At 46.0% G+C, this 25,820-nt stretch overlaps 1 protein-coding gene across 5 annotated transcripts in view; it reads left to right on the top strand.

Annotated features, from left to right (window-relative positions):
- Nucleotides 1–13,068, top strand: part of SLC4A11 (solute carrier family 4 member 11) — a 97,039-nt gene extending 83,971 nt beyond the window's left edge. For all 5 annotated transcript variants that reach the window (XM_040590902.1, XM_040590883.1, XM_040590893.1 and 2 more), the window contains 3 exons: nucleotides 3,887–4,082; nucleotides 6,224–6,393; nucleotides 9,376–13,068. In XM_040590902.1, the coding sequence (XP_040446836.1) occupies nucleotides 3,887–4,082; nucleotides 6,224–6,393; nucleotides 9,376–9,439 (430 nt within the window). In that variant the 3' untranslated portion in view covers nucleotides 9,440–13,068. The remainder of the gene's footprint in view (nucleotides 1–3,886; nucleotides 4,083–6,223; nucleotides 6,394–9,375) is intronic.
- Nucleotides 13,069–25,820: the final 12,752 nt, after the last annotated feature.

Genomic DNA, 25,820 nt, shown 5'->3' on the forward strand with positions numbered 1-25,820 from the left:
CAAAAGTGAGGCTAAGCGGTCATTTACTTTTGGGGATGGAGTGACTCTGTCTTTTAATTTCAGTCTTGCCTTCACACTATTCTTGGTGCCAGCTGACCCAGCCCAACCTGGTAAAGTTACTTTTTGGGTCTGTAACAGACAGATTTCACCTTCCACATCTGGAAATTGCAGAGTACTGCTGCTCCCTGCAATGTTTTTTACAGACTTTTCCTGGGAGATCAGCCCCTTGGGCTTGTGTTCCCATTATTACACTGGTACTAGTTGTTCCCATAACTATGTCTGTCTGGAATAAAGACTAAACCATATTTTTTTTAAAAAAAGCAATTTTGTAATCTGAGTTCTGTAGGGCTTTAATCTGTGCCTTTGGTCCTTGTGCCCATGATCTGCTTTGGGATACCTCTTTTCTGAGGTGCAGAACTTGCACTTTGAAACCCATGTTCCAAGCCTCCCTCCTGTGTCTTCTGTTGTCAATTTTAATACCTGGTGGGTTTTTTTCCTCTTCTGCCACCCACTGCCTTGATTATGCATTCTGGCCTCTCCTTAGAAAGTCAAGTCTTGTGTCCAGATTAAGGACTGCCTTCTGTCCTTGTCCTCTGTCCCTTCATCCAGCTGCCCAAAACCAGCACTGGAGAACCCTCTTTGGCCAGGCTAACCTGGATATGGCTCCAGTAATTGTCATGAAAGGGCTGAGGGATGCCCTGCTCTCACTAAGCATATTCTCTTGCAGCACAGCTCTTCCTCTGCTGGAGGCAAATCAATGTGGAAATGAGTGCTGCAAACTGGATATTGGGAGGGAAGAGGGGTACGAGGATTTCCTAGTTATTTTAACTCCCTTTGAGACTGAAGCAATTTGTTCTCTGGAAAGCACTGAGCTATAAACAGGAGGCTCCAAGCAATGTTGTTTTGTTTTGTTGGTTTTTTTCCTCTTAGCCAGCTTCACTGAAAAAGAAACATACTGAAGCTCAATTAGAAAATCAGGAGTTCTTTCAGAGCTGGCTCCCTTGGCAGGCTCCTTTCCTGCACTCAAATCAAAGCTCTTGATGAGCAAGATGATATAAACAAGAATAAAGGTCTGTCACAATGAAAGCAAAGATTTCTTCTCCCCTGTAGAACAACAACTTGAGTTTCATGTAGCAATCTTCAAATAGGCTCTCATTACTCATGTGGAGGAGGTTGGGAATGGCTAATCCTGTGCTAGCAATGTTTAAAGGATTCTGGGGAAATGAGCCTGGATTAGACGCTTTAATCTCTATTAATTACTTCATTTCCATTGCAGCACAGACTTTCTGGAGCTGTTTCTCTGAGGGCCAAACCAGATTCTGAATACATGCAAATTAAAGGGTTTAATCTGTTGATTTAGTGACTGTTCATGATGTCCTTACCCTGGAAATAAGATGCCAGAATTGACAGAAGACCAATTTGAGTCTGGGAACTTCACCTTAAAGATCTCATGTTTGGTCAATTATGAGCAATTTTAACAATGTTCTGATAAGAAATTCCAAACTAATAAGTGGCATTAGCGTGAGCTGGCAGTAGTCGTTGCAGTGCATCTTGTATGTGATCAAACACTCTTCAGTGCCGTGATTGCTGCATCCCCAAGACATGACAGCAGAAAATTTCATAAACTTCAAAAATCCATTACCAAAGGGCTGCTACTCTGAGCTGTTCTGTAGTTGCAGACTTGCATCTGATTGAAAACTGGTGGCTTCATAATCTAATTTTGATCCTGAGCTCTTTGGTTTGCATGACTTGACTTGCAAGGAACCTAACAGACTTGTGAGTGCTCAGACTGATGCTTGCAGATGACGAGCATCCCCAGCAGTGGGTTAGATCTCTGCCTGAAATAGCAGAATTGATTCCTCTGTAGCTTGCCCAATGACAGGGTCAAGGAAACTTGTGCTGTACCTGGATGAGGCTAAATCAGCGCACCCTTTCGCTCCTGCTTTACTGGGCCACTGGAGAGGCTTGCAGTGGTTCTGGTAGCTCTGAAGTAGTCTGACCACTGCTTATCAGACTAGAAAATTACTCTGAATTAGCACTTTCAGTTGTACTTTAAGCTGATTGGCTCTGTTCATCTCCAAGACTTCTGTTCTGTAGTGATCCAAACCTGGAGGTTGTGGAAAGGGTGTCAAACTCTATCCACCTAGGTGATGTTCCAGTTCTTCCAGAGCTGGCAAGAGCAGTCTGCAGATAAAGCGAAGTACTCTACTGTCCCTTGGCTTCTCTAGGCATAGGCAGGGACACCTTGACACAGGAGAGTTGAAAGAGGATCAGAATAAAATTTGTTTGGAAGGAGGAGAGCTGTGGTTTCTGCTGTTTAAACCTAGCCAGGGGAAGGGGGGAGGTTACTTAGAGCTTAATACCTCCTGTGGCTCCTCTGTGCATCCTCTCTTGGTAATCCAAGATATGTATATTTTGCCCTGTTACTTGCGAAGGAATTCAGGTGTTGTCCTCAGGACTTTGTTTTGTGATACCTGTTGTTCATTAGCTCTCATGACTGCTTGTGGTTTAATTCTGCCATGTTATCCAAATCCTGAGAGCAAGCCTTAGGCTGTGACCCTTTCTCTCTCTCTCTAAATACAGGGATGGAAGGCTCCCTCATCCCCACAGCTTCATTATGCTCTTGAATGTGTAAACAGATTTGAAGTTCAACCTGAGCCTATAAGCAAGATTCTCAAAAATTTAATATCGAAAAGATTGCTTCCCAGTGAATTTTCTGTAGGACAGAAGGAATTTTGAAGTCCAGCAGTGCATATGTAAAAGAGGGGAATGTGTTTTGATAGGTCTCATGGCTGGCTCTTGTGTTAATCTCCAGTATTTTTTGTACAGGGTTAACTTGGAATATTAGATCTTGCATCCAGGGAATGAGGCTGATAGATGACACCAAAACAGCCTTTGGGCAAGAATTTCTTCTGATAATAGGGGGATTTACTCACTAGCTTATCCACTGAATCAATGGATTTATCTTCTCAATTTAAGTTAAGAATCCTCCTTTTCTGTATTTATAAGTAGTCTTGAAAGATGAGGGTTTTCTTTCCTCCTATTGTTTCTGGTAATTTTCTTTTCAACTAAACCTGTGAGCATCTCCTAGTTTGAAGCGAAAAGAAAATAAAGCAACATCCCCTCACCCCCCAAGTATAGTCTGAAAGCTGCTGCCTGCTTTCCTGTCAGTCTTTTTTTTTTTTTTTTTTTCCCTCCCCATTTGAAAAAATAAATCAATCTGTGGTCTGTCAGCTCTGGAAAATTTGCATTAATTAATTACATGTTTTGCATGGTAATAGGCAATTTGCAGCTCAACTGCTATTATCCACAGCAGAATTAAATTTCTAGCTCCCTATGTAGTGCTCTCAGCATTCCCTTCCATATAAACAAGGAGATCCTCATATACATCAAAAATGCTGACTCTCAGTCAAGAGAGTGCAGACTCTTCTTTTTTTAAAAGAGGTTCATTAGTTTCCGTGGAAGTCAATGAGTTTTCTTTTGGATAGAAGCCAATTGCATATGCACGAAGTAAATCGAGGGAAGGATTACTTCCCAGAAGGAGGATTCTTGCCTGGTGTTTTTGCAATGTGCTAAACAGAATTAGTTTAGAGAGCAGTTTAGTTCAGGATGGGATGTGTGGAGCTTTGCAGAAGGGGAATTTGGCATTTTTCCAGCTGCTCTGTTTGAGCTGTGGATTAAGTGCTTGGCCTGGATCCAGCAGAGCTCTGCCTTCTCAGTGTCAGCATGGGGCTAGAAGTGCTGATCTTGGTGTGGTGGAGATGAGTTTCCCTTTCCCGAGCAGCACGTGTCCTGCACCTACACAGAGCAGTGAGCCCCTGTGATTAATTTACATGGATACTGTGATATTATTGTGCTCCTCTAATCCCTGTTTTCTTGCTTGCAGGATTGTGAGTGTGAAGGAGACCCGGCTGACAAGTGTAGTGGCAAACTTCTTGGTTGGCCTTTCGCTCCTGCTCCTCCCTTTTCCTCTTCAGTGGATCCCGAAGCCAGTACTCTATGGCCTGTTCCTCTACATCGCGTTGACCTCCATTGATGGGAACCAGCTCTTTGAAAGGGTGGCTCTCCTGCTCAAAGAACAGGTAGGCGGACTGGGGCACCAGCCTGGTAGAGCAGAGAAGGAAATAGTACTGAACTGTGCCAGGAGCTAACACAGAAAGCTGCTGGTGTTGGGAATGGCATTATCCCAAAACTCATGTTCTCAGGAAGCTGATTTCTGGCTCCAGCCTGCACTTTGCATATCCCTTTCACCTTTCTCTGCAAAGTGGGAGTGAGACTTGATGTCTCTAGTTCAGTCTGGCAGCCACTGAGACATGAGCAAGAGGAGCTTTGTCCATTAAAGTGGACAAATGAGTGGGAGAACAATGCAGTGTCAAACAAGAAAAGTAGCATGATTATTGTAGGGTTAAAAAAAGGCAGTAGCTGAATTGTTCATCGAATGGCACTGCATCTCGTCAGTCTTTCAAACTCTGTATAAATTGCTTTCTGTATTTCCCTGCCACAAAAGCACTTGAGCTTTCTTGTTCAGAGTGATGTCTTCGATATAATCCTTCTCTCTTCAATCTGCTAAGAATTGCTCTAGAGCCCCTAACTCCAGAAAGCAAAAATGAATGCATGAATGAGCCAGGATAGACGCTACCAGTGAAGACACCCCTAAACTGTGTAGAGTACAAACCACGAATACATTCAAACAATGCCTTTTTAAAAAAAAAATAAATAAATAAACAAACCAAACAATTGTACAAACTTGCTTACTGAATGTAGGGTGTTTATGTTTTAAAAACACACTGTGATGTCATGTCAGCTGCAGAGTATGTGCATTTTAAAAATATTAAAAAGCACATGCATAACATCAGTTAATTGTGACCTTTAATTTCCCCAACAAAGCTTCAAAACAGGTAATTTTTGCTATATTTTACATTTTCATTTTGTCTTGTGTAAAATGCCACAAGATGGGATTTTAAACTCAGAATGAAATGACTTGCATTACTGAAACTCTTCTGATGTGGGGTGAAAAAAACTGGAAAGTGTGTTTTGAAGCTCTCTGTTATATATGTTCAGAAAGTGTTAGTTTGCAGTGTAGGCGGCACCTGGGAGTAATAACAAGTTTTTGGCTCACCTTCTCTTATGTAACTAGGGTCAAGGGCTTAATAAGCCTAACATTTGGCTCTGCATTTCTGCTAATCTACCTTGATCTTTAATATTACATCCCTGAAATTAAACCTGTGAAATCCAAGTAAAGATTACATTTGTCATGTCAATTTTTGAATGAGGATTGAATAGTTACTGATGTATGTGGAATATTATTTCTGGGTTTAGTACAAATTATGTGTGGAATTTTCCAAGCTTCGGTTTGGAAAATTAAAAAGTATTGTCAAGTATGGAGATCTCCCTTTTCTGGAAACCTTTTAATGAGTCATGGCATAATCTGAAATCCATTGAGCCTGTATCAGTGCCAGCAGACAGTCGCTCATACACTTCATTGATGTATAGACAGTGAGTCAAAGCCTGTGCTCAGACATGAGCAAGTAACTGTCAAAAGAAACCACGAGTGAGATTTAGCCTATTAATGTCACTTTTCCCTCTTTCTCAAAAATGAATAGCTTATATGAGTTGAGAAAATCACTGCAGTCTGAGTACAGTCTCTTCTCGCACCTCCCCAGTCTCATCTCCTGGTCTTCCCTAGCTGGGAAGAAATGGGACCACCAGGGACAAGCATAGTCTGATCAGCAGAAGACAGAAGGCTACAAAAAAATGAGGAGCTGGGTTTCAGGTGGAGAAACCACCCAGCAGTAACAACACCCAAATACATCTGCTTACCATCCACCCCCCTGCACGCCCCCACAGGCACTTCACAAATTGCTGCAAAGCCCTGATAATCCTACTCAGGGGAATCTCATTACTGTACTTATCAAGATACTTTATTGCACTCCAGATGCTCCCAAAGGCAATCTTAGCTGTGTGGTGTGTCTTTTCTTCTTCAGGTTTCTAGTGCCCAGTCATCTTCTGTGTGTTGTTGCCAATGGTGTGGTTTAAAGCGCTTGCTTTAACCCTGCAAATCCTGCACTCAGCTGTTGAACCTGTTAAGGACTCTGTTGATGCACTCTCTGTGTGTGTAAACTGATGACTTCCTTAAAACCCTTGTGTTCAAAAGCCTGATCCACATTCTGCAGTCACAAGTCCAGGTCACTGCACGCCTAACATTTAATTCTTCTCTTCCCAGACTGCTTATCCTCCGACACATTACATCCGCAGAGTGCCACAGAGGAAGATCCACTATTTCACAGGCTTGCAGGTCCTGCAGCTCCTCATTCTCTGTGGTTTCGGCATGTCACCGTTGCCCTACATGAAGATGATCTTTCCGCTCATCATGATAGGGATGATCCCAATCAGGTACAAAGCTTGGCTGCCTTTTTTTTTTCTGCCTCCCATGCCTTTTGTCTTCAGGCTTTTGGATTACAGGAAGCCTGAGCAGTCTAGAAGGGCAGTTGCTACTTTCCTGAGTAGTCAGAACCTGGCAGTAGGTGATGGTGACCTCTTTTCTTACCAGCTGCTCAGGCTTGAGAAGGAATAGTGCAGAAAGCCTGTGATTTTACTGATGCTGGGTGTTGTGCAAAGGGTTCTGGGCTGACAGAGGGGCAAATAAGTCTCCTTTTGCAGTGCCTGTGAGATGCCTGAGCCTTCCCTCTAGGTGGTATATGAAATGTTCCTTATTGCTTTGCAATTTGATTTCATAAGACTTGTGCTCAGAGCAGAGCTAAAAACTTTTCCTAAGAGGAATCCTTATCTCTTACCCAGTGCTGTGGTGACCTAACAGACCACCTGTACTGCTGAATGCCGGTTGATCAGTTAGGTCAAAGTCACATTTAGTCCTAAAATGTATCTTGCAGACTTGAGAGAATCATTGAGAAATTTAACTAATTTCTTCCTTAATGTTCATTAACAGTGACTGCCTATCATTCTCCAGTTAAATCATTCATGCTCTCCATCCTTTGGATGTAATGAGAAGCCATAAAAAGATCTTGGAAGGAACAGTTCTGTTTCCAGTCCACTTGATTATTTTTAGGCCAGCATGGTATCCAGCGATATCTTGTTGTCTTTGAGCTTGCAGTCTTGGAGATTTTCTGTCTCAACTCAAAGATTAGGGCTACTTACGCGATGATCTGCAAAGACAGCTCTTGTGGTGTTTTTCCTTGGGGAATGAAGATAGGTCCAGTTCTTTCTAAAACAAAAGCAAATGTCAAAACTACCATGGCTTTCAACTGGACCAGGTTAGAGCTATTTGTTTATCTTTAAAAATCCAGCCCAGTCTTGGAAAGCACTGAAATAATTGTTCCTATGGTAAGTGTCTCTTGCCCACCCTTCACATAGGCATTACTTTGACTAGTTAAGTGTCTGGTAAATACTTCAACTGTGTGTAGTGCTGGATGATTGACTCTTGTGGGAATTGCAAGTCTCAGCACAGAGCAGCTCAGTACAGAAAAGAAAACATGGGACACTTTGCCAAACATTTAAGTATCGGACATAGTGTAATAAGCTAAATTAGTGTGGAAAGCATGCTGTCAAAGAACCTGATTTTGTAATAAGAGCTGGATAATTTAGTGGTGCAAATATAGCTTCCTTTTAGTAAATAAGATAGTGTCATCTTATGCTAGCTCTGTTGCTAGCTTATTTCTCTTTCCAGAGCAGATTATTTTTTTTTTAGTAGCTGGATAATCAGCCCTGCTGCTAAGGGGAAGATGGTGCTACCCGGCACATCAGAAACTTGTCCTTGGCTTTCCTTTCTCGGATTTCTTTTGCCTTCATGTAGTTTCTGTGGACTCCAGCTGACAAGGCAGCACTGTGATGCATGAACTCTGTAGTTAAATTTTTTTTTTTCACCAAGATTTGGCACTCTAGATGAGACAGAGTAGAAGAAATGAACTATCTTTCTCCTTTTTAAAAAAAATTAAGAAGTGAAGGGAGGAAAAGGAGATGGGACAGTAGTCAGAGGTCAAAGTCAAGAGTCAAACCCAGATGAGCGAGTCATGGCTCTCCTATCCAGAAAACCAGCAGTGTTACTTGTCTGTCTCAAAGGCACGTTTTCATCTCCCCGATGTGTGATTTGCATTGTCAGTGGTAAGGGTCCACTTACATAGTGCTAATAGGAAAGCTAATGGATTTCAATGGCTTCTCATTATTGCAGTGGAGCACAGCCTGTTGGGAGAAAATGGGATCTCTTTGGGCATCCCCAGCTCCTGGCTTTGATTCAAAACTTTCAGTTGCACAGAGAGGCATAATCTTTTACCCAAGTTCTCTGTGATGCTTATCTGTGCTCCTGTGGCTCTCCAGCATTTTATTTCATTACACGTCTATTTAAGCAGATCCTGGTACTTCTCAGTAGTAAGTGCTGCTTGGGATCTCTTGCAGAGCTATTGAAAAGGCCTTTCCAAGTCAAACTGGCTTTCTAGTGCTTTGTACCTTATTTTAGCAGCTGAAGAATAGCAAGGAAAAGTGTTAAACTAAATATGCAGTAGGATTTAATGAGTAACTTCATAGCATATTGTTATGGTGTCGTGCCTTTTTCATCCAAATACGTGAATTCATGAGGGTGTTTTTGCAAACAAATAAAAAACACGAATGTTTTTTACTCTAAAGTAAGAGAATCACTGTCTCCATGATCCAATGGAGAATCCAGACACTGGATAGGGATAGTCTTACCAGCAGCTGGAGGAATAAAATCACAGCCCTTCTTAGCCTTTTGCCATGGTCTGAAGTTTTGCTGACATATTTGGTGCTTCTCTAAAGTTGGAAGCTCCTGTGTCTATTAAACCTTCTTTGTGGTGAGAGCTGAAAGGAGTGACCTGGTGTACTTGGAGAACTGAGGAAGTGCAAGACAATAGCTCTTGTAGGCAGGTCTTTAAACCACCATACCAACTATAGTGAAGACAGTGAAGAAAGTAGAAATCAGAAATGGTGATTCTTAGCAAAGTAACCCATCTGTTAGCAGGAAGCTGCTACCTTCCTCCCCAGCACAAACCAGGAGCATAGCTGTGGGTCAGGTGAAAGCTAGATTTTTTGGCACCTTGAAGACATTGTGGTGACAGCGTGCTCTAAGAAAGTGACTTTTCTCCCATGAGGATGAGGATGTTCTCTTTCCTCTTCAACTGAAATGAGGAGGCTTCTTCCAGGAGGAACTCTGCACTGTTATTCCTATAAATGCAGCATTTGCTGACAGGATTGGTTGGTTTGCTTTCCCCTACTTCATCTCCCCTTCAGCTGGGTGAATCTGCTGTACACATGGCCATGGCAAACTCATCTGTGAGTGTTGGGACAGACAAAAATGTTATGTGACTATAAACAAGCACTAATGCTATCTCTCTGGTTCAATCTTAGGTATAACCTGCTCCCTAGGATCATCGAAGCCAAGTACTTAGATGCTATGGATGCAGAGCATTAAATGGGGTCCTTCACACATGGAGCAGCGAGGACAGCTCTTTTGGAGTTGGAAGGTGGCTTTGCCGAGGCGTAGAACAATCTATCTGCAGTTCTTTGTTTCACCACTTTCTTTCTGCTCTAATATGGCATTGGTAATGCACACATATCAAAGATCAATTGAGCGTTGAAGTGTCAGACCAAAACGGCCTTGAACTTGGGAGGCTGATGCTCTTTGGAGCTGTCAGGCAAGCAAACTTTATGGAAAATGCTACTTTCCACATCCCAAAATTGGAAACCCCAAAGATCAGCGTGTCTGTATGGTTGGAGCATGTGTTCTCAGAGCTGTCATGTGTTCCCTAGTTTGGGGTGGGGGTGGGGGTTTGGAAATCTCTCTTTTATGCACCATGTCCCTTTCCTCCAAAACACTGTAAGGACAGCAACTGACCATTCTTTTACAGAATGACAGTCTTGTTCTGGCCTTTGAATTCAATTTCCCATGTATACAGTATTCCCAATCTGGTATTCTGGGTGGCGTGGCCTCATGCTAAACCACTGATGTCAGGAGAGATGTCTAGTCATCACCTGAGATTAGTAGGGTTGGAAGTAGATATTATTTGTACTGATACAATCCACAGCTTTGCGTGAATGTTTAATTCCTACAAATGAGCTGGACGTGTTCAAAGGTTGGATTTGTGTGGTGATATTGATGAAACCGCATCTGGGTCTAAGCTATTTGGAAAATATTTTGGATCTTTCTTCCATTACTTCTCAGTAATCAAACACAGAAGTGTAGTTTTGCACAACTGCAACAGTTTTGCTTGCACCCGGAGTCAGATGTTGAAACTTGTCCAAGGGCAGTTGTGTTAATGATTGCATATACATATGTACAGTAGTGCCTATGTGTACATATATACATATGGATTTGTGTATATATTTTGCATAGATATACAAATAGGCCTGATTCTTTCAAAATATCAAGTGTTTTGTGCAGTCAGTGTTACCTGTGATGTCTTAACCATATACTTGTTCCCTGCTTCAGTGCTGCTTTTCCTCATTTGAGATATGGTCACTTTTCTTTTTGAAGCTGCTCAGTTACTGTTTTTGTTCATGTGTTGCTTTATTCAAATTGTTCCTTTGCTTTCTTCTTCCCATGGCTTGAGACCTTCATCATTCTGTCTTGATGCTCTAACATGTGAATTTTGCATTTAATTTTGATTTCCAGTATGCAATGAAGGTTTTCCTCTTTCGCCTAATCAATATTTGTTGGTCACTTCATTGTTTCTGTTTTGTAGCTAGTCTCCGATTTTTCCCCACTCCCAGACATTATATTATATTTCTGGATGAATTTAACTTCTGCTGTCTTTTATATTTCAGTTTGTTTAATTTTGCTTGTACTATGGTCAGTTTTCTTATTTGGAGTACTGTGAAACAAGCTGCCCTTCAGTTCAGTGCTTGCCCTCTGCTGCACACTACAGATCACAGGTAAAGTGTTAAGAAAAATGTGGACCTCTGAAGACAATGAACTTTCAAAACAGTAGATATGAGAGAAGAGTAATACAAAATGAAATACAAATATATTATTAGCACAAAGAAGTGTTTCTTACCAATTGCTCGCCCAGTAAATGGTGCAGAGTGTTTATCAGCACATGCCCTATTGATTGGGTGTTCCTCTGTGTGATGAGGAAGACCAACTCTGTAATGAGGGAGGAAGGCTTCTCCTTCCTAAAAAGATTCTATACTGAAACTAAGCCAGGCACAAGCCACTGAAGATTTGGTTTATTTCCACTAAATATCAGATGGCATTTCATCTTAATGTAGCTGCCTATGGCTTTAAAACACGTATGAAAAACTAGATTTTTATTTTCTTATGAAACCCTTCATCTTCGTATTGATACTTGATGGAGGAGAGCAGTAAGAGTGTTCCCAGTAAGGTGGCCATGGTTTACATATCCCTAAGGAATTGCAGGGGAAAGCCCGCAGCTTAGCAAGCAAAACAACATTATGTGACCTTGACAGCATGACCTTTACATTGCAAAAACAACCTCTTGGGACTGCTGGGAAGTCGCAAGGTCAGGATGACCACCCCAGTACACCAAAGCAGGTAACACCACGCATTTGGCTGTCAGTCAATCTTGGAGGCAGCAGGGGTAGCTCATGCCATGTCTGATAAGTGGTATGACAGCAGGTATAAATCTGTGTGTGGCTTCTGATCACCTTTGTCAATATTTCCTGGCTTTTGAGTCATTTCTGTGGTGAAATCACTAATAGCTGTTACTAAGGTCTACGTGTAGAAACAGGGGGCAAACAGGATTTCAGGGCAGTGCAAAGGCGGAGGTGGTAAAAGTATGTCTGATCTTCAGTCGACAGAAAAAGAGCAGGTGACAGCAAACAGTTCAGTACCTGTTGTACAACAGGGAGTGCAAAGGTCTGACGATGCTTAAATAACATGCTTTTCCCACAGATGTCAAAAGATTTAACCAAAACTAGAATCAGAAGTGTCATCCTCTGGTTGAGTGAGCTGTTAGACACACGTGTCCTGGGGTTGCGCCTCTGGTGCCCCAGCTCTTGGCAGGAAGAAGTCACCCTGTGGGGTGGTTTAAATCTTATTGTGGATGCTGTGGCTGGAGGAAGGAGGAGACAGGGCCAAGGGGATGTGGTTCTGGTCCTCTTTGGGGAAGAGCAGAGGCCGTGGGAGAAATTTCCAACAGCATAGAGCATAGTGGGGTGAACTCGCATGCTGGTCTTTCCAGAGGAAGCGGTTTCGAGATGTACCCTCCATCCCCCCACTCAGAAGGACCAAACCATCCCCGTTTAAAGCACTGATTTCAGATAGTGTCAAATGTTGCTAACTGAGAGAGAATGTAAAATCCAGATAGCTTGGGGGAGGGGGATGTTAAATATCCATCATAACTCCTGTTTGTATCTTTTATTGCTCTTGCTTTAGCAATATGACTTCAGTGTTCGTGCTTTCTTGTAGCATCAACAGGATTCTGTCTTGCAGGGGTTTCTTTCTGCAGAAGTCAGGGGCCAAAGAATCAACTGATGGGAAATCAGCACAACTTGGGAAAAGAAGTTGTGCTGACTTAGACTGGTTGAACATTTGGACCCATGTTTTAATATATGGGTAGATGTGAGACTCAAGGCCTCTTGTCTCATGAGGGGTTGTAATGATCCTGCAGAGGATTTTTTTTTTTTTCATACAAATACCTTTTCTCTTCTTGTTTGCTTCTGGTTTTGCTGACTTAAGTGCAGGCGTTTCCAGGAAGTAGGCTAACTAGGGAAGGAGAGTTTGTTCAGAGTTGATTGAGCACTTTAATACTTCTGTGAAGGTTAAGACAATTAGAATGTAAAAGAAGTTTTATTATAAGCTCTTTATATACGCACAATGCTATGTATAACTGTTGCCAAAGAACTGGGTTTGAAAGACGTTGGTAGCTATTAAGAGAGTTCATGACATTCACCTGGAACTGCAAGGTAGTGAAAAGCTTCTGAAACAAGTGGATTTTGGAAGTTACACTTTGACAGCTGCCAAAATGATAAGAAACTGAGGATAGAATAAACTTCTGCTCTCAAACTTGTAGTTTTTGATCCTTGCATTGAATGTAGGAGCTAGAAGTTAGCTTGACAATTAAAATCGGATTTATACCTGAATAGTTTTGTTGGTCCGAGACTTATTTTGTTGCCTTCAGAAATACTCTTGACATGCTATGTGTGGAAATAGATGTGTTTCTCCATGTAAATTAAGGAAAGTTGTTGAAAACATGGACTGCTGAACTGGCAGCGTAGCACTTCCTAGATTGCTTAGGAAGCGAATCTGACAACTTCACTAGCAACAATCCCCAAATTCTCTGGCGTCAACATATAAAGCTATTAATAAATGTCAAGGTCTACTTGGATATGCATCAGCGCATTGCTGTGAAAGGATGGGGATGGAGTAAATGAATTCAGCTGGTTTGCTTCAGAGCTGCCATCTGGTGAAATGCTTCAAGATGAGCCCAGGGACTGTGGGACATGATACACACCTCCTAATGACCTGTGTGAACTGGGATGCTCCAAAAAGAAATACAGTAGCCAGTCACATTTCCGTATACCGTAGGTCAAACAATTCTCCCCAAAAGGTCCACATCCCCAGCTCTACCAAAAGACTGAAACTGTTTGTAAACTTTTGCATATCATATTTGGCTGCTTTAGAAACTGCTGCTGGACTGTGTTCTGTGGACACTCTTTGAAGAAACATGAAGTTGGCCAAAGCTAGATGTAGCTGGAGACTGCTTGGGGGGTGGGAGGGAAGGGTGGGGGTTTTCAGCGGAGATCTCAGCAACAAAAACGGGACCGGAGACATGCCATGTCACCAAAAGCACCTACCGTTTTCCCATCTGTTACCCTCATGTATCTACACTACGTGTAGATATGCGTGTATCTACACTACCTGTTGATGTATGTTAATGTTCCTTCTTGATCAAGCTTTTTTTTTCTTGTTCGTTGTGTTCTGTACCTGTCTTTTGTAGTGTTTCTACCTGCCTGGAAGGTTAACGGGCAGAACTAGGGTCGGCTCAAACTCAACCAAAAGCTTGAGCTTGGTTGTCTGTCTGTTCCCGACCCAGCCTCCTCCAAACTTCAGTGCAAACTGTTTTCTGCCATCTCCTGACCAAGCTCTCATCTTCCTCAGCCCTCCTCTGGCAGCTGGCTCTGGCGTCTCTACTGTGGAAATGCTGCAAAGTGCCAAGTGGGAATTTTTCTCTGGAGAACTTGAGCCCGTGTCTGAGCAGCAGCGTGGCAGCAGCTGCTCCCTTGTGGCTCACTTTGCTGTAATAAGCAATTCTGAAGGATTCAGAATTGTCCTACAGTTTCACTGTCTTCTGCATCTCTTGGGATGATTACTTTAAGGTGCAGTGTTCCAGTTGGGCTGTCTGCCTTCCATCTGTCAAGCTTCCAAAACAACTTAAACGTAATGGGATGGGGTTTGCCCCATCTTATATCTGTGCTGAGGCCTGTGGATTTTAGAAGAGAATAGTCTTCTCTAATTGTTTTCATATCTAATTAAGGCATTTAAGTACCAAACCCTGTCCATTACACTACTGGCTGCAGATCTGGTTGCAAAGAGCAAACCATCAATATTGTGTAAAGAGCAGAAAGACAAGGGAGTTGCCAGAGTACATGCTTTAGAAATACAAATTAGCACTTTTCTCTTCAGCTTTTGTATGTTTTTCCTTTCAAACTGAGACAATCCCTGGCTGTGTGTCTTTCCCTTGTAGAAAACTGCATGATCTTGGATCACTTGGTGCTGTTCTGATGTCACATTAAATATTAAGAGCCTGTCCTGAGGGAGACACTGCCTTCTGCTCCCCATCTGCATTTCTGCTGCAAAGAGCTGCTTGCATGGAGAGCTGAAGTCTGCTCTTGAGCAGGCTTGGAGCAGAAGAGGGGACGTGTGTGGCATCTCAGTTGGTCATCTATGTGACCTACTGTGTACTGTACTTTTGCTGCTGCAAAAGCTGTCAGTATTCCTTATTGAGCCACAGGTCGGTGTCCAAAAAGCAAACAAAATGGCAAAGAGTTGGAAAAAGCAGTTTGCAATTAAATCCTCTCCCTCTTGACCTGAGCTATGCTGGCTTTTTGCCCTTAGCATGCAAATAAATAATAATAATAATAAAAAGAGGTCTCTAGCAGTGAAGTCTGTTACATGATCAGGGTTTTGCAGAAAATCGGCATATCAAATTCAACAGCTGGAGTATCAGTTTCGGTGCTTGTGAGGCTTGCTGAAGGGCTGCAATCAGTTCTCACTCTGCTTATCAGCAGTGATCGGTGTCTCAGCATGCTTTTTCCAGACATTACGTTTTGATAAGTTCCACGTGATGGGATGGCTTAGATGGTTTTTGCAAGTGTCCATACAAGCGATGGCAGATCAGAGGTGGCTGGAGCAGAAGGTGCAGCCCTCAGTGCTGTGGGCAGTGGCATCCCCAGTTCTGCAGGTGATTTCTTTTCAGGAGGTGGTTGGTTGACATCCAAGTGACACGACTGAGCTCATGCAGTGTACCCTCCTCACCGTGAACGGCTTACCTTGGGAGCTGCCATAGCCACCTTTCTGTTACTTAAAGCATCACCTCTTTCTGAACTTCTCAAATATGTAACTGGTTCCACTGACTTCAAACTGCATCCCCAGCAGCGTCCCGGCCTACGTAAATAGTCTTTTAAGTGATTCACATTTCTGTTGCAGTTTCCTTTGCCCGGGTGTTAGCCGCTACCTCCCATCCCCAAGACTTCTGATGCCAAAGTGTAATTAGGACCCTGGGTTTAAGTGCCTGCGTCTGGCAGGTGTTGCTGCTTGGCGGGGTGTGTGTGTGTGTGTGTTTGGATGTGTCCGTCCCCAGCCGGTGCTGGGCTGTGGTTGGAAGTGCCCAGCAGGTCTAAGTGGATCTATTCCCATGGGAGAAAGCACGATTCAACTGCAAACCGCGACAGCTGCTGGAAAGTGAGAAGCTTACTGTGCTGTTGACCCTCTGAGGATTTGGCCTCATGTTTGGCAGAGCCGCTCTGATTTAATAAGTAAGGTGGCTTAGTGCTCTGTTATTTTCAGAAGTATTTAACCCCCCCTGTTCCCCCAGTCTTCTTTACTGAGGTGAAGCTGCACCTTGCTCCCACAGAGATGCTGTTACCCCAAAAATTCTTTTTATGAAAGTGCTGCAGTTCAGCTGCTAAACCCCACCTTCTCCAAAGTACGTGCTCTTGAACATCAGTGCAAACCAAACCCTCTTCCCTTTGGTCTGACTAGAGAAAGGGGATGTATCTTAAATATGCCCTCTTTTCCGCCTCCTGCTTTCCTTGGAGAGAGTGTAAATGCAAGATAAGCTCTGAGGAGGTGATTTAAGAGGAGGAACCTTCCTGAGGCAGAGACTGCTCCTCTCAAATCCTGTGTCCCCTTTCCAGGATGGGGTGACCTGCAGCATACCAGAAGGCAACCAACGGTGGGTTTATTTTCCAACATGTCATGTGGCATGTAACGGGTTAAATGTTTCTATATTTGGTGAGGCTTCTGTCATGGATTGGGGAGCCGTTTTAAGTGAGGGAAAGCACATGTTCCTATTTAGGGAGATAGGGCCTATAGATATTGCACTTGCTAAATATGCTCTTAAAGCGCATGCCTCTATCTAGTGTTGATTTTACAGTGAATGATTTCTTTTGATAAGAGTTGCTTGGGGGAGGGGGGAGGGAGAGGGAATTCCTTTATTGTATAAGGAAATTCTGTATTTAAAACCAAAATAAAAAGAAATATACTGTTTATATATTTCTACTTTGTGCCTAATCAGTGTCCTTTATTTAACCTTAAGCTCCCAGCATAGTTTGGATTTCTCTCCTAGTGCTGATGTACTGTATTTGGTGACTGATGGGATCCCTGTGGCTGAGATACTTCTGTAATCCCCCACAGTGGTAGCATTTGAGCATCTCAGCTGTGAATGTAGGGACACATCTTGCCCATAGGAGTCTGGGGAGCCAAAAATGGGATTCCTTCATACTTTAATGGGGAAGCATAAGAAATAACTGTGTCTTCTACCTGATATGGAGCACTGAGAGCATCTGGACCTGGCTAGCATTGCCCTCGTGGCTCTGACATCCTTGGCACCATCCTAACCAGAGATGAGTCCAATACCTAGTGAGATACTGTGATCCCAACACAAGCATAGGAGCCTGAGAATGGTCCACTTCTACAAGGAGTAAATTCACGAGTTAATTACTACAGGACCCAGGCTTGGATAGTGGCCCTCCAACTCCCTCTAGATCATCAGGAACCTTGAGGAGCTCACTTTGCAGAAAGAATGGCTTTTTGCATGTGAAAGCAAGCTGAGGCTGAAGTGTAAGGGTAAGACAGAAAGGCCGTGTGGGTCTGGCAGTACCATCTGCGAGGAGCCAGAGTCTGCACACTTGTTCCTTGCCTTCCAGCCACTGCATCTTTCCAGGTAGTGTGGGATTCCTCCTCCATGCAGAGGACTAGCTCTGGCTTTCATCAGCATGAGCTGCCCTCAAAGCAGTGTTGGTGACCCTCATTATATATGTAAAATATATAAACAGGCTATCAAGAAAAGGGGGAAAGAGTCTGCACAGTGTTAACTTTGGTGGGCTGTTGAGCATGTGAGTGCCTCAGATTTTGGGGACCTGAGCTGCCCCATGCTCTGGTATGGGGACCTTTGAGATGTGCCAGTCCTTGGGGCAGTGAACGATGCCCAGACTGTGTTTGCTGCACTAGTCTTCTACCACAGTTTTCTGTAGAAGGGTGAAGCAGGAAGCAGGCTCTACACTGTCTTCAGGCAGGTAGATTGCATCCCCCTTCACAGCAAGGTCCAAGAAGGGACCTTCAAAAGGAGCCAAATCGATCCTCAAACCGGTGTGAGGATTAAGGCTTTGGCAGCGAGCAGCAGCTTGAGGTGGGAGGGGAGTGGGGCATCTCTCCCTTCGGAGATCTCAGACTGTGATGAAGGATCGCATAGGTGGGGGAACTGTTCTGAACACCTGGGAGACCTCTTGCAAGACGACTGGAGAGCCGAGAGCGTGTTCCTACTTATGACTGCTCCCTCCTGGACAAGCTGGAGGCCCTGAGAACAGGACCAAAGAATGGGTAAGAAGCGGTGGTGCACCCATCAGGTAAAGCCTCCTGGGAGCCATGGGGGCCCCTGGGCCCATGGCCTCTCTGTGGCAGCTGTCCTTCCCCAGTTTGTGAGAGTCTCTCCCCAGCACAGCCCCCAGGTCCCTGCTTGATGCCCAGGAGCAGCCTGGGGAGGCTGTGCAGCCACCTTTGGGCTGAAGCAAGGTATGACGAAGGGCTGGGTGCTACAACAGGAACCTAAACATACAGGGGTGCAGCAAGCCCCTTGGGATGGGTGCTGAGGAGGTGGGCAGGACGTGTTTGTCACCTTCTGGGTGTCATGGCATGGTGTTTTAGCAGATGGTCATCTGCTCATGATCACGGGCAGCCTGGCGAGGTGGTAGCCTGTGAGGTGCACGGTGCCCCCATTCGAAGCAGGTCTCTAGTAATAGTTGGTTTAAATGTCGGTGCTGTTTGGTGTGGATCCGAGCTGGGGAAGGAAGGGGTCAGATGGGGACATGTTTCCCTCCTCCCACCAGGACACACATGTGATGCACTGCCAGGAGCTTTGCAGGAAGGGTTTAAATACGTGTTAGCCAAAAATTGGATGGATAAACTGTTCAAAGAGGAGCCAGGCCCCAGGGATGAGATCTGCAGTTTTGCCCTGTGCCATGCCTTGGCGTGGAGGAGAGAGAAAAAGGGATTATTTAGGGTGGTTGCATCTGGGCTTTCCTCAAACTGACAGGAGTGTGTCAGTACATTTCCCTTCTCAATGTCCTGCTTTGATTTAAACTGAAAATGGACTTGGCACATTCCTCCGTGCACTTCCCAGTCCTAGAAAGGACTGAAATATCTTCCCGGAACAATCCAGGTCTGGTGGGGTCCCTCACTGCCCCCAGATGTGCACATGTGCCGCAGAAAAGCTGCTGAGGAAGAACCAGATGGCCCCTGCCTGCTGCATTTTGCAGGGATCGAGGACCCAGAGGTGGACCAGAAGAAAAAGCAGCAAAAACATTGCAGCCAGCAAGGGGTCACGTACCTCAAGTTCTTGGTCTAAAAGCCAAAAAAGCCATTAATTGTGGCTTTTTTTTTAATGTTTAGGGTGGGATTTTTGTTTGTTTTTCTGGCAAGCAGTTTACAGCCCTCTACCTTCCCAGGCACCAAAATCTGTTGTTTTTCATCAGAGATTTAATCTGCTGAGAGCAGGTGCCATCTAGGGGACAGACAACAGAAGACAAGGAAGGGTTTCATTTCCAAACCTGTATTATTTTTTTTTTTTTCCACCAAACCAACCCACCTGCAACCTCCAGCCAGCCTCATCCCACCTCCCACCTTCTAGTCGCTTTGGCACCAAGCACAGAGAATCCCAGCTGGAAAACGGGGAGCTGGTGGGTGCATGGCTTGATGAAAGCTTAGCCAGCCCCCAATCCTGAGCAGAAAGCATCTGCCTTCATGCAGCACACACACACAGAACCATGGACCACAACGGCGTGCACCAAGGTGGGTTTTTAATGATGGTTTGCTCTAAGCCAAGCACAAGCAAGACAGGTCTGTGAGCTCGCCACTCTGTAGGCACGACTCGTGTTTCCAGCCCTAGGTTTGCCATCATGTCCTGAAACAACCTTCCCTCTTCCTGCTGCTCTCCAGGGGGCTGTATCCTGCTGGCTTTTAAATAAAGTTTTGCCAGGAGTGCTTGCTTTGCATCACCCGCTTCTTTCCTCCTGAAACTTGGATGGTCCAGGGGTGTAACACCAGGACCGCGCATCAAAGGGGACAAGTTCGGTGCTGCGTGACTCTCTATCTAAGCCCAAAAATCTAAATTGGCACCTACCTCGCTGCATATACTTAATATCAGGCTCTACCCCAGGGGTCCTCAAACTTTTTAACCAGGGGGCCGGTGCGTGGATGCAGTGGCAGGCAGTCATCTGTGGCTGCTTGGTTCCCCCCCCAACCCCTGGCTGGGGAGGGCGGGGGGGGGTCTGTAAATACCGGGGGCTGGATTGAGGACCCTGGGGGGCTGTATCTGGCCCGCAGGCCGTCGTTTGAGGACCCCTGCTCTACCCAAACCCTTGGAGGTGGTAGATGAGAGAGCAGTAGGTGGAAATGCCGCATGTCCATCACTTCGAATAAATAATGAGCACTAATGAGACTGGCTTGCTAATAAAAGTATAAGGAGTGACTACAGTTGTGAGCAGACCTGCAGACTGAAGGGTTTGTGTTGGAAACTTCAGCTAAATCACTCGTTTTTCACCCGCTTCAGGCTTTTTGATTTCTCCCTGCTAGTTTCATCAGCCCCCCTGGAAATCCTTTTAGCACCCACCATAGGCAGCTTCAGGGGGGACAGGAGGGTCTGCGGGCCAAAAGCTTGCAGTTGGGGGCTCCTCTCCTTCCACTTCATCCCCATCCTGTGGCAAATGTCCCTCCAGCTCATCCCCGTGGCCTTTGCAGGATATAGGGATGAGGCACCGGTACTGCCAGTGCCTGGCTTGCCCTGGCTTTAGCTGCGATGGGGCACAGAGGTAGTTCTGTGGGAGCCCTCCCAGATTATTAAAATTTGCAAATCGTGGGCGGCTTAAACCCTAACAGCTGCCTGTCTGTGCAGACTCCAGCAGAGGGAGCGTGGCTGTGTCTGGTAGCGTTGATACCCGCTTCCCTCCAGCAAACACCTTTTGAGATGAGCTGTTTGAATGTCTCCTTTGGGTGGCGTTTTCCCACGACGTTCCCTTTGCTCCCCATCTGCTTGAACCGCAAAATGCATGGGGTGCCTTTATAAATAGCTGAAAAGTTTAAATTTTATTTTTTTTTTCTGTTTTGGGGAGGTGCAGTAAGAAAAAAACAAGCTGAAGACCCAGCTCTGAGAGTTTTAAGCCACAGGTAGGTCGTTAATTTACCAATGCTGTATTGGCTTTTCTTTTCATGGAGAAAGGATTTTGGGCAGAAAGCCCTTTGCTGGTGGGATCCCCTTGCTGAAATCCTTTGGGTACCGATGTCACCACCATGGGACCAGTCCCTTGGTCACCACAGGGCACTCTGAGCAGGTTCCCCCCCTGCTATTTGCCTCTGTCCGGAGGGTGAGTTCTGTGAAAAGGTGAATCTATTGGTGTTGTGGTGCTAAGGGAAGCCAAAGAGGTGGGAGGATGCAGGAATGCTCAGCTGGGTTGATGGCTTCACCCATGGAAGAGGGATAGGGAGATCTTGTCCTGGTCCAACCAAAACCATGCCACTTCAACAGTACCATGTCTTATTTAGGGACTCTTCTTCGAGTTTTGTGGTTTCTTTGTCCTTTTTAGGATTGTGGGTTGATTTTTAAAGGACATACGTGTTTGAAAATTTAAATGCAGAGCTTTGCTGCCTTCTTGGGCCTTTCAAGTGCCTCAGTTTCCCTCTAAGCTCTGGCTTGTTTGCCGTAGAGCTGTGCCAGCCCCGTTCCCCAGCCCATGCACCAAGGGGCTGAGATGGCCACCTTGGGCTGGACCCGGGTCAGGGAGTCCGTGTCGAAGAGACCCAACAATCTCTTGGGTGCTGCCTTCCGACCGCACTGAGATGGTGTTTGCTGGGTGAACACCTCTGGGCTTCAATGCCCACCGGGAGGAGAAGGGGCTGTCTTTGGGAGGGGGGAGCCTCAGGGGGAAAGCAAGGCTCACGCCTGTGGAGGGGAGGTGACGCTCTGAGCCATTTTGGGTCTCTGAAACACCTTGGTCACCATTATTCCTGACCGCAACCACTGGAGAAGCACCATGGTATCTGCTCATGGTTGGGTTATTGGCCACCTTGCTGTGGAAGTGGGTTAAGCCCCTCTGTTTCCAAATCAGAGGCAGGTTAGATATCCCAGACCAGTTCATTGTGAACTTCTCTGCACGCAAGCGCAGTCCTTAGTGATGTTCCTTGAAAGCTGATAGTGTCAAGTGATTAAATCTGGGCAGGCTCCGCCAGCTTGGAGGGAGAAATGTCAACACCTGCAATACAAGGAAGATTGGGACGCTAGTCCTGAAAACACGGAGAGATTGAGGACCTTGGAGTTAATGAGATTTCTCAGAATTTGCATATTAATAACTGTGCCTATTACCTTGCCATTAGAGTTAATAGGGCATAATGTTAACAATTAATAGTTAATAAAATAGCCACTTTAACAGTCATTTGTACATGAAGATAGAAGAATGTGTCTGGGCACTGCCTTCATGAAATGGTGGGAGGGCTTCGCTCATCTCTTGCCTGCTGCATATGGAGGGAGAAAACTTCGGCTATTTTGCATCGCAAGAACAATTTTCTTTGGGATTCATCCCTCTCGCTCTAGCAGCATCCCTGCTCCTCCAGATCTGTGCTTTCTTCTCAGCCACAGCGGGAAAGCTACAGTTAGCTGCTCGGCTGAGGCGCGGTGGCCACTTCCTCACCTGATTGCCATTAAATGCAATTAGTGCTTCCTAGCCTGTCCCCAGGAGCAAATGTTTTAACAAGGTCATCATGGTCTGCAGATGGATGAATGCTGCACAAAGAGTTTTAGGGAGAATTATTATTATTATTATTTTTAATCCTTCAGCTGCTCAGTGCATGTTCTATGAGATGGCTAGTGGCTTTCTGCCCTTGTTTTTCCAGGGATTTTGTTGCTACCAAAGTTATCAGAGCAGCTCATTCCCCTGGAAAGGTGAGGGGAAACCCCCTCCTCTGGAGTCCCCAGACCTGCAGGGGTTTGGGAAGGGGGAAGATATAGGTTGTATCCTACAGAAATAGGGCTGGGATGGGAGAGAGGGAGGTTCATTTTGCTCCCTGAAGCTATTGCAGGGTTTGAGGCTGGGCCAGAAGTAGTGTAAGGAGTTGGCCAGAGCCAAGGGCCTATGAAGTTTATTACCTTTATGAGCACCTTCTCTCTTTCCTGTCTTCCTCTGCCAGGACATGAACCTGACCACTGTCCGTAAGCCAGCTTTCAGCAGGGCATTGAGGGGGAAAAAAAAAGCCCTCCCTGTCGCTCCTTGCTGATGCACAGGAGCCACTCATTGTGTTACTCTCCCAAAGGCAACATCCAGGGAAGCTGGAAAACCCCCTCCTGCCCATCCCCACCCTGTGTGCTTCCTGCCAAACCCCAGTCCTATGGGTGGAAAGCAAGGCAGGAGTTTGCAGCTCGTGCACAGATGTTTTTCCTGAAACTCTCCGGGCATCTGGCAGGCCACAGGCTGCTTCAACACCTAACAGCTGGTCCTTAGGGGCTGGCTTTCTTGGGTGAATCTGTCTAGGTTTGGGGACTGCAGAATCCTTTGGCCCTGCAGCAGGGAGTTCTGCAGATCCCCCTTGATCCTTGGAAATACCAGGTATATTTTTCTGCCAAAAATTGGTGAGTCGAGACTGGCCACTGAGGCGGCCACTGAGGCAGCCCCTGCTCCCCAGGTTGCACAGACATTGCAGGGTGTTTGTGTATCATCAGCCCCATCCCATCTTGGCCTGTCACCACTCTTGAGGGGCTGATAAAAAAACCACTCGTAATGCAGAGGTGAAAAAAAACAGTTTCAGCACACCGTGCCCCAGTGAAGAAGCTATTTTAGCCAGCCTCCCATGCACCCGGCAATGCTTGAGCAGCAAAGGAGAAACCCTAGTGTTAAGCACAGCCTTAAAAGCCCTGTGTTAGCTCACTGGTGCTTTCCTTGCAGGTGTATTGTTGTAGGGAGCATCTGCTCCCAGATCTCTTGGGGCTGGTGCTGACCCTGGCCCAAGGTAATTCAGTGTCCTGCATCTCAGAGATTTAAAGGTGTTTTTCCCATAATCAGCCTTTTGTACTGTCCCTGGGAGGGCTGGAGGGTGCCGGGGTGGTTGCACAGTCCCAGAGTGGGCGAGGGAGCTGGTGGCACCAGGAATGGAGGTGTCCATCTTGCTCCCCAAGTGCTTGGCATGGGGCAGGGCAGCAGGAAACACTTTCCGAGCCTGCAAACAGCTCTGAAGCCACCTGCCTGCATCTCTCCAGGCTGAACACCCATTGCCCTGAGGGGTGCAGGATCGGGCCTGTGCAAGGGGAGAAGCCCCACGCTGTCAGCCCCCTCGGGGAGGAGCAGACTGGCTGAGCTCCCAAGGGAACAACCAATGCAGGAGATGACTCTGCTCTGCTTCTTTCACCCCAGGACAGCAGCTGTCTTGATGCCCTGGGTTGGAAAACCAGAGCAATCCCAGCCCCAATGCACCCATGCAACATTTGGCAAAGACAGAAATGGATGCGGATCTCTGCATGTTCTTGCCTGGTTTGTTTATTCTATCTGTTTTGTTTTACTAGGAAAAGGGGAAGGCTTGTCTTTAGGGATGCTTTTTGGTGCAGAGCTGAATGTATATGGGACCTCGTACAAGCAGGGGACTGGAAAAATACATGGAGCAGGGAAAGAAACCCTCTCCTGTAAAATCTATTTAAAAAAAAACAACAAACAAAACCAAACCAAACCAAAAAACAATGTAATGGGGAGGAGTGCTCTGGAATTAGCCTTTCTCTGTGCCCCCGTTGTGCACCCTGCCTGCTAGGCTTCAGGCTGCTCCTCCCGTGCCTGCCTCGCTGTGTGGCACGACTGCATTCAAAGGCATCTTCTCAACTTCCAGCCTTTCCCCTCGAGGTCCTGGCGTGCTCCTCCCTACTCATGGCTGCAGGGGTGGGGTAGCTGCTGGACCTGGACCCCCCTCTGCCCGGTCTCTGCTGCTCCTCGGGGATCAGAGGGAGCTGGGGACCATCTGGGTCCCTGCCCGGGGAGAGGCGAGGGGAGGGCGGTAGGAGGGACCGGCGAGGCGGGGAGGGGAGAAGGATGCTCCGGGGGTGGCTCTTTGCCTTCTCTGCCTGCCCACAGCTCGCAGGGGCTCGTTTGGAGGATGTCTCACCCCCCCGGCACAGGTAACTCTGGGACCCCCATCACCCCAGCCCAGGGGGGTGGGGAGCTGCAAAGAGGAGGAGGAGGGGGCTGCAATCCTGCTTTGATTTCCACAAAACTCCCTTCAAGGGGAAAAGGGGCTTTGAAACAAAAAGCAGAGGATACAGGTTGTGCATGATGCTGGGAGCCCGACACAGGGGTGAGCCCTGCCTTAAAGTTTCCCTGTTGGTGGTTGGTAAATACTTAACAGAGGCGAATACTCGGGCGTGGGAGCACAGTGGCTGCTCTCTATGTGTCTCTGCTGTGTGTGTGGTGGTGATGCTCACAGCCCTGGGCATGGGCTGAGATGCCCTGACAGTGTGTGGTACCCTGAGGGTGCTGCATGTGATGGATATGCTCCCACTGCAATCTGCAGCTCCTCACCGTGCTCTTATGGGTATGTACAGTCGCATGCTGCCTTTAAATGCCATGTGCATGGATTTACAGTCACAGCTCTGAACTTTACGTGTTAATGCATGCAAGAGATACAGCCAGTGGTGATCTGTGTGCACGTTTGTCGGTGCGACTGGTGTTGTCACGTACTCTTTGATATGCACGTAGGAGAATATGCATGTGGTTGCATGGGATTTAAATGTATGGATGCACAGAAGTGCAAGACCAGCAGCACAGCTCAGCAGTAATGCATAATAACATAGGCAGTTATGATCGACTGCTGTTGTCTGTCCTTCTGGAAAAGCATGCAGATGATCAGGCAGCCGATGCAGGCAGACTGGCCAGCTCGTGCTCTTTAAAATTGGAGAGGAGCTTTCTCCAAGCATCCTCCAGCAAACTGTGTTTCTTTAAGCAGACTTGGGAAGCTGCTTCTTACTGAGCCCGTGAGATCCAGCCGCAGCTTTGGGAGGCAAGAGCTGGGGGTGAGGAGGGATATTTAATTTTCTTAGCCTGCTTGTGACAAAATGTTCTGGTTTCTTGCTGGAGGTGTCACTGCTGGGAGA

Source organism: Falco naumanni, chromosome 1 (genome assembly GCF_017639655.2).
Source record: "Falco naumanni isolate bFalNau1 chromosome 1, bFalNau1.pat, whole genome shotgun sequence".
Lineage (NCBI taxonomy): Eukaryota > Metazoa > Chordata > Aves > Falconiformes > Falconidae > Falco > Falco naumanni.